At 41.2% G+C, this 14,840-nt stretch overlaps 1 protein-coding gene across 4 annotated transcripts in view; it reads right to left on the reverse strand.

The window, feature by feature from the left end:
- The window catches only part of BEND5 (BEN domain containing 5), a 921,457-nt gene that overhangs the window by 74,014 nt on the left and 832,603 nt on the right, over window positions 1-14,840 (reverse strand). For all 4 annotated transcript variants that reach the window (XM_035333426.1, XM_035333424.1, XM_035333425.1 and 1 more), the window contains one exon: window positions 12,983-13,145. In XM_035333426.1, coding sequence (XP_035189317.1) covers window positions 12,983-13,145 — 163 coding nt within the window. The remainder of the gene's footprint in view (window positions 1-12,982; window positions 13,146-14,840) is intronic.

Here is a 14,840-nt window from a genome sequence, read left to right on the forward strand (position 1 = left end):
AAGTTTTATCAAAACTTTCCCTTTCCATCTGAGTGTGTAGCATGGGAACTTGTCCGACAGCAGCTGCACATTCTACTCTCCCCGCAATTTCATCATCAAACATTCCCTCCTAATCAATACAGGTCAAATCTAGATCCCAAAGGGCTCCACAGGGAAAGCTATTGACATCAACAGGTCAAGAATAGCCAAGAGATGATTTATACAGCAGAGAATAGAAAACATAAGCAGGCAAAGGATACCAAATCCTAAGCTGGTGTAAATCAACACAGCTCCTGATTTACATCAGCTAAAGATAAGGCAGGGGAATAATAAAAGATTATTATTATTATTATATTTTAATGACCTCAGATGCAAACAAGCTCACATAGTGCTGTCCTACAGAGATGCTTTGACACAGTCCGGCTGGTACGACAGGGAGGCTCCTTCACTGACCACTACTGCCTGCCGAGGCAGCCCAGGACATAGAGCAGAAGCAAGGAATAAAAAACCTGCTTTGTTCTTGATTTCAGCAACCATCAGAAAAAAACATCCACCTCTCTTCAGTCGCCTGCCATTGAGAAATGAAACGTTTCGTGCCAGAAGAGGGCACTTTAACTACAGGCAAGCGTGAGCTGTGCTGCCTGGTGCTGACCCAGGCAGGCAGGCAAGGTGGGGAGGGGGAAGCCACTTAATGACGCCCAACCTGGCTGCACTGGCAGCACTGGGAGGCGCAGAGGGGCACCAGGCTGTTGGGCCTCCAATCGCCTCCTCAGAGCAGACACTGAGTGCTCATCCTCACTGGGTTTGCTTTCCTGACCTTGCTTAACATCCCCCATTGAAATAGAAATCAATTCCCCCACCGACAGCACAAATACCAACGCCCCATCCCTACTCCTGTTCCCCCCCAAAACACAAGCATTAGCTGAGATTTTCCTTTGCTCAGCTGCCTATTTTTAGAAAACTTGTCCAAATTTAATACCTCTGAGCACACTGTCTTTCTCTGCCAATTTTGGTTGGAACCAAAAAATGGGCTCAGAAGTTTTGGGGTGAATGTATACGAAACACATGCATGCCAGCTGCCAAGGAAAAGTGCCCTGAAGTTAAAGTCTGCCTGCTTTTTCCAGTTGTATCAGCTGGTTCAATAAAAGATTGGTCTCCCTACAAACCTTACTTGTCATGGGGCATATATGGGTCCCATCCCTCCAGGCACAGCATGATCAGCCATGTCTCATATCCTTAGAAAAATCTTGCCAACAACACAAATTTCAGACGTTATGCAAAAAAAGGAATTATAGGCAAGAAAGATGAGAAGAGATGGAGAAAAACAAATTGAATGATACAGCAAGTATGAGAAGTTAGGTCTGGCTTTGAGAGACTTTTGTTTCTTTTCTGTGGTGTTCCCAGTGATGAATCTCAAGCCATTTTCTTGTTTAAGATAACGCTAGCACAGAGTAATAGCTAATGTATCTGAATCAGTCCATAAAGTCCCACTTCATCTATCTATACGATCTAATTCTCAGTGGCTCCCCCAGAGTGGCTAGCCCTCTGTTTGCCTCTCCGAAGTTTCCAGACATATAAATAAACTAAGCACGGACAAATTGGGTCTGAAGGTCTGTTTCTCAGATAAATCTGGCAGCTGCCTCAGTTTATTGGCAGTTCATTTATCATCTCAAGAAAAATATTGATGGTTCTGGAGACATAGGCCCTTTCTGTATCCTGGTTGAAGGAAAGCTGTCCTTCCAGGCAGGCTTTGGAAAGAAAGTCAATGCAACAAATTCTACTTGGCAGACATTTGAGGGATGCAGTGCAAACAGGAATCATTAAGTAGAGAAGAAAGGACACTAGGATGATAACTCTATTGGCCCAAGAAGAGCCCAATCTTAAATCCTTATGGTATCAAATCCTTAAATCCTAAAAAAGCAAGAATATAAGGATGTGAGACTATTAACAGACAAAGTCATGGTGTTCTTGAGGTGAGGTGTTACTGCTACTACACACTACGAGACAAGGAGTTTGAAGCTATATTCTGTCTACAGAATCAGCCACTTACCAGACCTTGAAAAAATCTGCAAGAAGTCAAAAGATAAAAAGGCTTGAAAACAGGAATAATGGGACCAAAGTACTGTAGACTCTTTCTCCTTGGGCTGGCAAAACCATCCGGTCCTGGCTCTACTACGTAGCTGTGTTATCAATCCAACTGCCCCTCGTTTAGAAAGCACTGAGGAGGACAACTGAATCCTCCTAACCATTCCCATCCCCTACCTTGATTAAGCCTACTATATTCCACTTGAGTAGCCTGTTTAAGGATTTATTGAAAAGAAGTTTGAGATTGGTCATGTACTGAGATAGTGGAAAGAAATTTCACTTTGCACATCTTCTCCAACACTGCTCCAGCCAAATGTCTGCAGAAACCAGACCAACGTAAGCTTTTGGTACACGTGATGCTCTGCTACACAAGGGATCTCAAGTAGCTAGCCTACACAATGGATTTATGAGATACTGGGAGATGAAGAAAGGATTAATGGGTTATTACCTGTCATTTGGTCATCTGTGGCACCAGATGACAGCTGCTGGTTTAATAAAGGTTGCTTAGTTTTAGAGAAAGAAGTAAGTAGTCTGACAGAACCATACATGCAACCCGACTGTGGGAGTATGTTAATCCAGGAGTTGGTTTGCCAAACGAGTGATGCACACCAATCATAATGACAGAAGGCAAGGTATTTGGGATGTTGCTTTAATACAGCAGTTTTCACAAGCCATGCAGCAGCAGTTTATTCCTAGGATCTCCTCACCAGATGACCAACACTCCAGCCTATGCTGAACAGAAATTCAGTTACCTTAACAGGCTTTGAATCCCTCATAAGTTTCAGGAAATGTAAGTACAGCAGAACACACACAGACTGTTAAGCCCATGAGGAACTGTACACATGATGATTACAGCGTGTACTCTGAAGCTGAAAGCTGTATCTCTCATTTTGGTGCTTATACTTGCTTGTGTGACCAGGGCAGGATTTATCCTGAGCAAAAGCAGTAACCATAGTGCACAGCAAGTACATGCACTGCCGTTAGAGTCATCGGAGTTGATTCTCCATTGCTTAGCAACTCACAGAGTTGTGTATATCGGGAAGGAAAGTGTAGATGATATACCAACTCCAGAAATGATTCTGAGCTGGTAATGTTTTCCCACTCACGGTGTACGAGATAAATACTACGTAGGCTAGGAGACTTCAAACTTGAAAAAAAGAGGACTGATATGAGCACCATGGGGAACACAGATGGGGATCAATGCCACTTCCAGTGTAAAAATTAGGAATCACAAAATAAAGCATGCAGGTGGTAGGTTTAAAACAAACAAGACATTGCTAAGCTGTGGAAATCCTTGGCAAGGAGTGCTGCATGTACTAAAAATTCATACAGGTTCATGGGAGACAAATCCATTGAGTGTTACCGCAGACATAATCAACATCTATAGCTGTGGGATCCCAAACCACTAATTGCTTGAAGCTGGGAAAATATTCAGAGGAAGTATTATTATTTGCTTATTCTATTATTATATCCTTCACTGGCATTTTCTTTTGGTCTCTATCAGAGATGAGACACTGCGAAGGACTGATTTTGATCTGAGCTGATTTGGCTGTTCCATTAAGAGTTGAGACATGGGAGAATCAGACTCATCCCGCTCTTACAGAAACACAAAGGTGACCTTTCTGAACACTAGATCAAAGCTGCAGATTATCCTTACTTTCTGACTGAAGCATGTTCAGACTTTGCTGCTGTGAGCCCCGGACAAAGTGTCACTTCTAGGTTACAAGAAAAGCTATTGGCTTTGGGTGAGCGTGTAGTGGCCTTGCCTTGAACGTGTATTCATTTCACCCATGGACTGTACCTGCCACGTTTTTCACCCCTTTCAACAGTGGCTTGACAGAGAAGATGCAATCTGCTTTTTCAGGATGCCACGAGATATCCTTTGTTAAGATTTTCAGAGATGTTAGCAATAAAAGCTTGTAGAGAAAAGGAAAGTGAAGTATGGTCTCTAGTCATTAATGACAGGCCCAGGAGGGTGATGAGATGTGGGATCTGTTTCCTGTGACTTCCATGCCTACTATCCTCCTCTGGTTTCTAACAATAGAGATGCAGCTGTCCCTACTAGAAAGATTAATTTTGGTCTCTGTACTCATTCAGGCAGCTATTTTTCATGAAACTTGTAGGAATGTAATATCTCTGAGACCTTCATCACTGTCAAATTTGGTTGCAATTGGTCAAGCAGCTGAGACAGACAGATACACATATAGCAAGACACTAATTTCTTTGCTGAGTTTCCTAAAAAAAAATGTCTCTGACGCCCTTTCGGGATATTGGTCTGAGAAACTAAAGATGTAGTAGTAAAAAATAGTTTCTGCTCTTTCCCTAGAATTCCCTTTAATCACCAAAAAGACCTGCTGAGCCTTTAGGTGGCAAAATATAAAAGAAGGAATAGTTTAGCTGAAAGAAAGCACACAGTGGGCAAAAAGCAGAAATTGGGCATGTCTGAACAATAAAACACCATCTGCAAAAAATCCAATGAGGTGACAAAAAGTCATGGAGGACACTGATGCAAGGGGTAGGGATAATGACCTAAACCCACAGACAAGATGGTGAGGATACAGACACAAGATGGAGGGCACAGAGGAGAAGACCCAGCCAGAAGTGAAGAGACAGAAGAAGGGAAAGATGACAAACACGGAGACACACAAATACCAGTACAGCCTAGCAGAAATGCAGGCAGAGACCTATCAAAGAGACATTGACTGCAATTTTTCTGTTTATTGCTTTTTGAAAAGCGCTTCATTCTGAATAGCTTTTTTCTCTTTGTTCCCATTGACATTTGGGAAAGCTCCAAAGCACATCATTGGCTAAAGCCCTCTCCCAACCTAAATCTTCAACCCACAGATGTTACTCTTTAGTCATATTAACCACCCCCCTCAGACATTTCCAACAAATTGTTAATATCTTTTAAGCCCTGCTCTCCGTTGCCTTTCAGATTAGCCTTGCCCTTTCCTTTGCACTTAAGTTTAGCAAGTGTTACTAATAGGAATTTAACATTTACCAAAGAATTATTTTAACTACGGGTCTAATAGCATTTGTATGGTGTTCTGAGCACCCAAGAGCCTTGCTATCAGTTCCATATGCTTAGTTTTGTCTAAGTTGCTTATAAGACAAAGAAAAAATACAAGTTTATGGAGAAGCCAGTTGAAAAGAGAAGTGTTCAAGACCTTGAGAACCGGGTGCAAGAGGGATAGCGGTGCATGGAGGGAGCTTTCCCCTTGTTTATATTAGCCACAACTCTGCAATCAATCAGGTAAATCAACTTCACCTTCCAGCCATTCAGTGAAAGCATCACTTGAGCTTGTTCAAAGTTATTTTCTCCTGTGTGTAAAAGAAATACTAATGGAAAAATGTAACAATGTTTATTATTAACAGGCAAATGATTTTTTATACCAGCAACAAGAACATTTTGAATTATAGAGCTTTGTGTTTACAGTACACTGACTAAGCCGGCCTTACAGCAACCACAAGCCATTGATAGCTTGAATGGAAAGCAGTGTTGGGGATTTTGATCAGTAAAGCCTTAATGACAGTCTAGCACCAGTTAACATACAGTCTCTGAGCAGAAACCCCAAAGGCTGAATTGGACATAAGGTCATTTTTGGAGCTGGGCTCCTTCATCTTGGCTGGCTTATAGGTATCAGTCTTTTTCTGTCGCTGGATATAGCCCTACCCAGGCCAAGGAGCACATTCTCCACCAGCACTGAATCGAAGACAGCTGGCAGAAAGCAGGGATTTGCACGTGCCTCTGTGCCGCTTACACTCTGACTGTCCACAAGGTCCCTACTCCCAAATAGGGTTCTAAATATTGACGCCACTCAAGCCACCCTGTGCAAATTCCCTAGCCCAGGCTCACAGCTACTGAAGTCTTCCTGCACTTGCTCTTGAAAGAAGCTAAGCTCCTGTATTTATGGCTAAAATTGACTTGAGAGTATTTCTAAGCTTCTAGTCCACTTCAGCCTGCTTACATTCTGGTCCTATACCAACCATCTCTTCTCTTCCCTGCACCTTAGCATCCTTGGGAAAGAAACCTGTGTACACAAGAGGAAGGAAACTAATCCGCACCCTTATGGGTTCCTCCTTCACCACACACAGCATCTGGAGACACCGCAGCTCTGGAGCAAACCCCAGTGCCCACCTGCTCAGCCTGACTTGTGCCCGATAGGACAGGTGGGCTCACAGCACATCTGATGCTAGGCCCTCAGTTTGCACGCTCCCTTTCACTTAGATAAAAAACAGGCCCGTGAGTCTGACCTGCTTGCCCTCCTTCCCCACAGAAAGCCACGTGAATGCTCACAGAACAGGAGGTGCGCAAAGCACCTGGGCACGCAGAGAAGTGACCCAGTTACTCAAGACCACTCTGAATGCAGCAGTTAAATGAAAGACCATTTCCCCACTCATGTGCATGGTGTTTGATACCTGGCTCCCAGCCAAAAGGTAATGGGAATCATATGGTTAAATCCCCAGGAAACGCTTTGAAGATACCTTCCAAGAGTGATATTCTGCATTTCAGAAATAAATAAATAAATAAACCCTTTCTTTAAAAGAGAGAAAGAAAAAAACCTCACCTTTATAATAGCACTTTGCACTTTTATAGCATCTTTCATCTGAGGCTATCAAAGCACTTTGGGATGCACACGCTAAGAAATCCATTACAAAAATTATAGATATTCCTAACTTGACTCTAGTCACTTGCCTTAATTTCCATTTCTTTAGTGATACTCCCAGACAGAGCCTGCATAGATTGATGCAGTCAATGCGACAGGCGACTAGATAAACAAATCTACATACAAATACACACTCCCTCCCCCCACCTCCCTCTCTTACAGCAAAATTAAGCATATCTCTACAGCACTGTCCACTGTATTGAACTCTGTGGGGGAACAAGGTATGTATGCGGCCACACCATACACTGCTTTTCACTTTCATTCCACTGCACTTCATTAAGCAGACTTTTGCTGTTTCTTAATTTCCTTTGAGCAGGTCCCCATGTATATATCTGATATGAACAAACACGCAAATTCTTTCTGGGTACAAGCCAACAGCTGCAACCCTGAAAAATATCAGCTTCTTATATCATTAACTGAGTTTCCATGGTGCCCTGGGGCAGAAATATTGACGCTTGACAGCATTATCACTATAAAGTAACTTTACAACTCTATAATTTAACTCTATGCTTCCAGTAATATTAAGAGCATTTGAAATTGTGGCTGTAAACCTTGACACTCTCTCACACAGACTGGGGATTTGAAAGAGGATTTTGTTTTCTTTCCTCAAAGACAGCCCAAAACATGGTATTGAGAAAGAACCAAATAGTGGGGAGATGATGTGCAAGGAGGTCACTCTTAGGGAAATCTCTGCAGGATCAGGATTAATGCCACTTCTTGCAACACACAGAAAGGAGCCTGTTTCTAGGAGCTTAACAGAAGAAGGATGAAGAAGTAGACCTCTGGAGGTCTTTTGCTGAGTATATGCCTGACTGACTTGGAAATCATCTTGGCAACAAGCTCTAACTCAAGTTCAAACATAAAGCACGCTGTGTAACCTCTGCAGAGCTCCCTCAGCTTTATCAGCACAGCCTTTCATACCTCATTGGCTTTTGCTAGTAATGTTGCCTTTACTGGGTGGGAGCAAACCTACAAGGGCTATAATCTGGCTTCTGAGGATCTTCTCTTAACACAGCTAGGAGGATCAGGGCAGGCAGCTTCTAAAAACAGAAATGTAAAAAAGCCCCAAATAGCCAAGTACATAGCCCTAGAGGACTGGCAGATCCATGAAGCTCTAAAAGTTATAGATACTTTTAGTATAATTGCACTTTGCATACAGATTTCTTTTCCCCAGGACAAGCATCTACTGAGATCCAAGTATTCTAAGAGGAATCTGGATATAAGCAAATGACTGCTTCCTCCAGCGGATTTAAGTTCTCAAATCCCCTGTGGTCAAGCAGCAGGCTTAAAAGTTAAGAATAAGAATAAACCTGGTGGACCCAACTGTGCCAACAGTCCAAGATTCAAGTACCTGCTAGGTGCCTGAAGAGACTCCAGTCAATCTAAGCTTTCATTCTGCATGTACCAGTGTGCATGCAAGCTGGAGCCACATAAAGACATCTTTTACGTCCATAAACACAACATAGTTTAGCAGTGCAACCGTGCCTTGTTTAATGGATGCAAAGCTTCCAGTTCAACAGCTACAGCTATAGTGTTAAGTTATCAAGCTCATTTCTCAGCTGCTTGTGATGTGAAGAGACTTACCTAGGGATAATAGTAGGGATGTCTCTTACTTCTGTGTTCTTCACCCATTACTTCCAAAGTGTTTTTTTTTTTTTTTTTTTTTTCCCCCCAAAAAAGAAGTACCATTAAATTCATTCTATGTATCGAGGGCTTTGAATCAAAGAAGTAAATTGATGCACTTAGCCATACAAAGGAGAATCATTCCCTCAGACACCCCATCTCCTGCGCCACTCCAAAGCGATTTCAACAAGTAAATCCATATACATAGATGATTAAAGGCCTGTCTGAGTGGGGGCCTCCCCCACCTGGGAGAAACCATTAAGATTAAAGCACACCACAGCTAAGGACACACCGCTAGTTCTGTTGCCCACCTATCTTGATGATTATTCTCTGTACAACTACTAGGCTACAATCATACCAGTTCTTGCCTCGTCTCCATCATTTCTATCATCCACCTCGTAGCAAAGCTTTGGAGGAGTGAAACCCTTTATGCTCTTATGGGCTGCCTGCTGTGCAGCAGGGATCCTGTTCAAACACTCTAAAAAATGAACCCAATAGATTTGAGAACTGTTGATGTGAGGCTCCTTTACCGGCCGCTCTCAGGTCAGGCTGTTATGGCTGCTGCTCAGCGGCTACAGTGAAAAGCAATTCTGGATGTGCTATCAGAGCAGTGCTGAGTCCTGCAGCTGGGGTTTCATCCTTCCTCCCCCCTCTTTAATCCTTTGCTCCTTGCCCAGCTGAGGCTGGTGTGTATCCAGACAGCTCAGCAGCTGAGCTGCTGGTGGCGAGTGCTGTGGACAGTTTACATGCTTTGTGTCGTAAGCCCACTAAGTGCTTAGTAAAACACGGTATTTAATGGAAGAGTATCAGCTCATTTTAAAGCTTCGTTGCCTGATGCTGAGCAAAATGTTGCTACGCTGCCTTTTAATCAGTTGCCATCAAATGTGTGCATGTGTGAGAAGGCTTTTAAATATTTCTCTGTCCACTTACTTCCGACAAGCCTACAATCCTTTATTATGCCTTCGAAACAGAGTCCATTCACTGTTACCTACAGCACATGTTATCGTAGGGTGTTCTGCAGAGCCAGACTTGTAGAATGTATCCCTAATGTTCCTTGTAAAACAGGTACATATCAGTTAGATCTACCAGGCACACATGTACCCCTTAAAGAATGTGTAACAGGACATTCAGGAAGTTACACCTGATGCAGTGCTTCCATCCTGCAAAGCACAAGAGGTACTCCAGCAATAATCATCACCTGTATAATGCTAATAAAGGCCTGAGACATTCATACAGCCACGTTAGCTCTCTTTATTTTGGAAAAGAGCAGAAATCCAGCACTCCACAGGATGCTGGGATCCCAAAATATACACCCTCCGCACAGAATGATGGAAGTGCCTTCACTCACAGATTTCATTTAAATAAACAAAGAGCAGAATTTACTTTAATAGAACAAACTAGATGTAATCCCCTAAATGCTGAAGCTTTGAGGTATTAATTTTGGAGAATGCATTCAGTCATACTAACTGGGAAAAGATTTTCACTTTTAATGGTACCTTCCCTTGCTATTTTTAATTTTCTTAGTTTTCTCATTGAAAAAAAGTTACTGCCCACACTGACAACGTCAGAATTTAAATAACACTATTATGCAAAAAGTTCATCTCCCATTTTCATGTATGTAAGGTATCCATTTATCTCAAAAACTGCTAAGTGTGTTTCAGTCATGTAAGTCAGAACAAAATGCATAATCTTATCCAGTGTAGAAATATATCCATTATATTAATATGATAGATATATATAATATACAGGCTCACATAAAGGTTTCTACAGACTGTGGTGTTAGCATGTAAGCCCTAAGGAACATGAAGAGAGTAAAAAAAAATTCATACCCTTGTACAATGGCATGAAAGGGGGTGGTACTGTGATCTTATTTGCCATGAATGCTGTAAATGAAAGAGGCTGACAGGTAGAATTGCATGCCACCGGTGCAAACAGAAGACTATTCACAGTTTGTTCAGTTTTCTCACCTGTCAGATGGGTTTATTTCTACTAGGCAACTCAAGAAAAATGTTGGGCTAAATAAATATTTTTGTAGAATCTGGAGATTATCAGTTGTTTTGATCTCTACATGAGCTAGTATAGTTCGTTTCTGAATATGGGGTATGGTGTCCTCTGTAGGCTCTGTTCAAGACCGTGGGTTGCATAAATTATGTTCATTCCCCAAATTGGAAGCTGAGTCTCAGTTTGTACTTTGTCATCTAACTCTATAAGCTTTGAACAATTCCAGCCACCCTGATCCAGTTTCTATTCAAAACCAAACCAAAACAACAATAAAACAATTCCATAACCTAATAGCATCACCGTGGGATGTTCATCCTAAGAAATAATAATAATAATAAAAAGTCCCATGAAATAAGGCTTTGAAGGCAGATTTCCTGCAAACTTTCCCTATCAGTTCACGGTATTTGGGCTCACTGTATTTTCTTCATTTATTTGCTTGACTTGCTGTCTGCATGTAGCTAGATAGTTAATAGAAGCACGCCTGTCCTTGGAGGCCAATGTGAGCTGACTGGCTGTGTCTTTGGTTCAGGTCCATTAAAAAATCTGAGCATTAATTAATCACTGACTTGCAAATAGCTTGGAAGAACTGTTCAGGCTAAATGGGAACATTCTGCAGTTGTTTTACTTTTGGTCACAGGCACTTCTGTGAGATGAAACTTCTCCCTTGCCAGGATGCAGTGTGCATAAATCCAGCCACTCCTGTGTTAGAGCAGACCAGCCCAGAGACTGCCTCAAGCAGCTCCATTTCTTTCTCTAACTAGGAAACTGCACACATGAGGAAGAGCTGTCATAAGCAACCCTCCTGAATCCTTCTGAAAAGGAAATAATAAAACCTACCCAAGGCAAAATGCCAGCAGTGCATACTACATGGGCAGTCTTGCTTGCTTGCTCTCTGCCAGTCTGGTCAAAATCAGCCTCTTCTCCTTTTTCACTCAGCTAGGTTAATCCGGGACTGTGGAAATCAAGTCAATACCTGAGTTTGCCACACCTCACCAACAAGAAGGTTATCTGGGATCTGGAGCCTGCTTGCTGCTGACAGGCACAATGAGTGAGCTGTCTGAAGAAGACAAACCAAGCAAATGGACAGAGACACTAGACCCCACACCCAAAACATCTGTAACGTGAAGCACAATAAAAAAAAAAAAAATCTTTATGGAAAAAGAAACTAAGCCAGCATGACCTACATACAAGTCATCAGGACAAATGCGTTCAAGGGAATCATGATCTCATTTGTGTAGGGACTCTTCCCACTCCTCACTGCTAAAACTGCTCTTGATAAATAAGGATGATAAATAAGCAGTTGTCAGTACAATGAGTACTAAGTGAGGAGGAAAATTAAAAGTGAAACTAAGGCACATGTTCTTAAAAGGCCAAAATACCAACATAAAAAAATAAATACCTAAACCTAACCTAACAACAGGAAAATTTTGCTCTCAGTGGCAAGATGCAGTACATATGTGTATGGTGCAAGAAGTTATTCCTTGGAGATAGTTAACCTTACTGGGCAAAAAGGAGCTTGTATTTCAAACGATCAAGTGTTCTAAATCACCTTGGTATATTCAGTCCCCTTCTTCCCCAAAATTTTGCTTTCAGAGAAGCTAAACCAAAAACAAACAACAAAAAAGAAATGATTAAGAATTATTTTCCTTGCTCCCCAGTTCTCACTCTGACTCATCCACCATGTGCATACATGCACAGATAGCAAAGAATTGTGTGTCATGAAATTTTTCCCCTCACGACCCTAAAGCTGTAAACCTTCCCCTACTTCCAAAATGCAGTAGAGAGGTAAATAGGCAATCACAGCTAATCTTCCTCCCTCTGCAATATTTCTAAACCTGTGGAAACTTTTTTTTTTTTGAAGTGGAAACTTCAAAAGCTACCAAGATAGAATGACAAAATGAAACAACACACCCAAGTCTGAAGTATGGGCACAAGTTATTTGATTGAGTACAACGACAAAAAAATAAAAGAAAAACATAAAAACAGATCATTAGACTAGAATTCTACAAACTGGTGATACACTAAGATAAACGGGTGGATACATGTTTTTTGAGCAATGTGACATTGCATGTACACGAGTCCTCAAAAATGCAGACAGCTCTGTCAGTTTTATTTGTAGAGCTTGCTTTCCATTTCTGTGTCAACCAGTATTAAAGATCTGGCCCTGAGGCAGCAGCAGAACCTAATGGACCCTTTAGAGCCTTTTGGCTGCAGTTCAAGGCAGAGAAGATATTTTAACTCAGCACCAAAGATACACTTTCAACTTGCTATTAAAACAATGATACAAACACAGGTATAATGAGAGAATAAGGAGAGAAATGAAGAAAGAAATGGAAGACTGTGGAAGGGAATGGATCAGAGGCTCTCCAGGACTAGTTTCTGTAATAAGTGTGTGAGACAATCTCCTACAAGAGGGAAATAGCTTATTTGATCTAATATGCCTTTCTCTTCTTGAATTTCCACAGTATGGAGAATCAATATGAGGGAAATTAAAGCATCAGGAGCAGACTCACATTTCTACTTGTGTGTTCCTATCTCAGCAAACTCTTATTGAGATAGAAGTATTTACCTTAAGTGCTCAGTTCACGTGCGCTGCAAGAGGAGGAGGCAGGATTTCAAAAGGATACATGCTTCTTCTGTGTAGGGGACAGCAGTAGTAGTTCCACCCACGATGTAGCTGTAGAATGAGACTTCCAGCGTGTAGCAGTAGGACGTATCATTTAACAGCCCACCAAGAAAACGCCTGCCTGTCCCTGCTTTCACAGCGTCTCGGTTGAAGGATGTACTGGACTGCAGGGGAAAGAACACAAGAGACATGAAGAGTTCATGAGTGGAACACAGGAAGGGTTGGGAAGGAGTCTGTTAAAATAGAAAACAGCAAAATTCACATTGCCAAATCCCAATTACATTATTTGAGACTGTGATATTTTTCAGTGGTGGCCTGGAGAGACCATTAATAGAAATACAATTCTGGCGTGTAGGCTATAAATAATGCCTTGCAAACTTTCACAAAATTAATCTCAGTTCACAAGTCACATTAGCTTTTCTGCTTCCCTTTTGGATAATACTTAAAGAAAGCCTGCTGTATGCATGAGCCAAAAGGGAACTCTCCAGACCCTCCATCTCAGAAGTTATGATGGATCATTATTTGATTATTTAGTTCCTTCTCTCTGCTGCATTCTCCTATACCATAAGCATTCCCCCAACTCCTTATCCTGCAATCTTTAAGCAAAGTAGAAATACTATAGTACTGACATTTTAGTGAAACTTTCTTACCTAAGATATTTGATTAGTTCTTAAATTAGGTCACACAAACTTCCACTTCACTAATTTAAATATTAACTGGATGTTGCTCTCTGGGTGGAAAAACATACCTCATTGTTTTACAGCATTAGCAGCACAGTACAAAAGACAGTATTTTGTGCTATTACCGAAGATCTGGCTTTTAGAAACATACAACTCTTTGGCTACTCATCTGAGGAGTGGAGGGGAGGATTCGAAGTATTTCCATGAGTTTTAGCTTTACTTTGAAGGCTTATCTTGAGACTAAAGGGGAGATCATCAGGTTGATTTAAGTCTTAGAGCCTGTTTCTACTACTAGACAGAAAAATTGAATCTGATTTCATTTTGGCTACCAGACCCTATCAAAAACCTAATAACCATTAGACCGAGTCCGTCTGGGCTTAGCACAACCTAATGACTATTGGAGAGAGGAGAGAAAAAAAAAAAAAAAAAAAAGAAAAAGGAAGCATAGTAGATCCAACTTGGTTTGATTGTATAAGAAGCCTTAGTGTCTTCTATGCTGAGACTTTCACATTGCCAGAGAAACTTTAAAGAACCCTTAACATACAGCTTATGGTTCAGTCATTGTGCCCCCGGTGAATTATCTGAGCTATCCAGGGGGTCCTCCTATTGAACCTTGCATCTTCTTTTACTAACACAATGTTAGTATATATCAAATCTTACCAAAACCAGGGAAAGAAAGATTTTTTTTTTTTTATTTGTAAATAAGATAAATAAATAGAAGAGATGCCATCATTCAAAATGTTAAAATCCTGTAGACCAAGAGAATCATACTAATTAATACTGAAATGAACAACAATTCCTGATGAATACCTGTGGGTTTATTAGCATTCAGAATGTTTTCAAGTCTCTCATGTTATAAAAAGGAAGCCTTTCCAGGTTAATTAGAATAAGATAGAATTTGGTTTCTTATTAGCATTATAGAGAGCTTCCTAAATGTGATGTCGTCTTTATGGTAACATATTTAGCTATGTGGTAAAAAGTACACAGAACGTATTCTGCTATATACTTATCATATAAGGAACCTTGAGGATGCTCCGAATACTTATGGGACAGGGAGATAAAGCGCTTTTAAGAACTGATGGGTAAATTAATCATTAATTTGTTCTACAGAATGAAATACTCAAGGAGGTTTGGAAGAGGGAAAGTTCTCTGACTACCTGCAAAACAAGTCTTCAAAAG

This window comes from Oxyura jamaicensis, chromosome 8, assembly GCF_011077185.1.
Source record: "Oxyura jamaicensis isolate SHBP4307 breed ruddy duck chromosome 8, BPBGC_Ojam_1.0, whole genome shotgun sequence".
In the NCBI taxonomy this organism is placed as follows: domain Eukaryota; kingdom Metazoa; phylum Chordata; class Aves; order Anseriformes; family Anatidae; genus Oxyura; species Oxyura jamaicensis.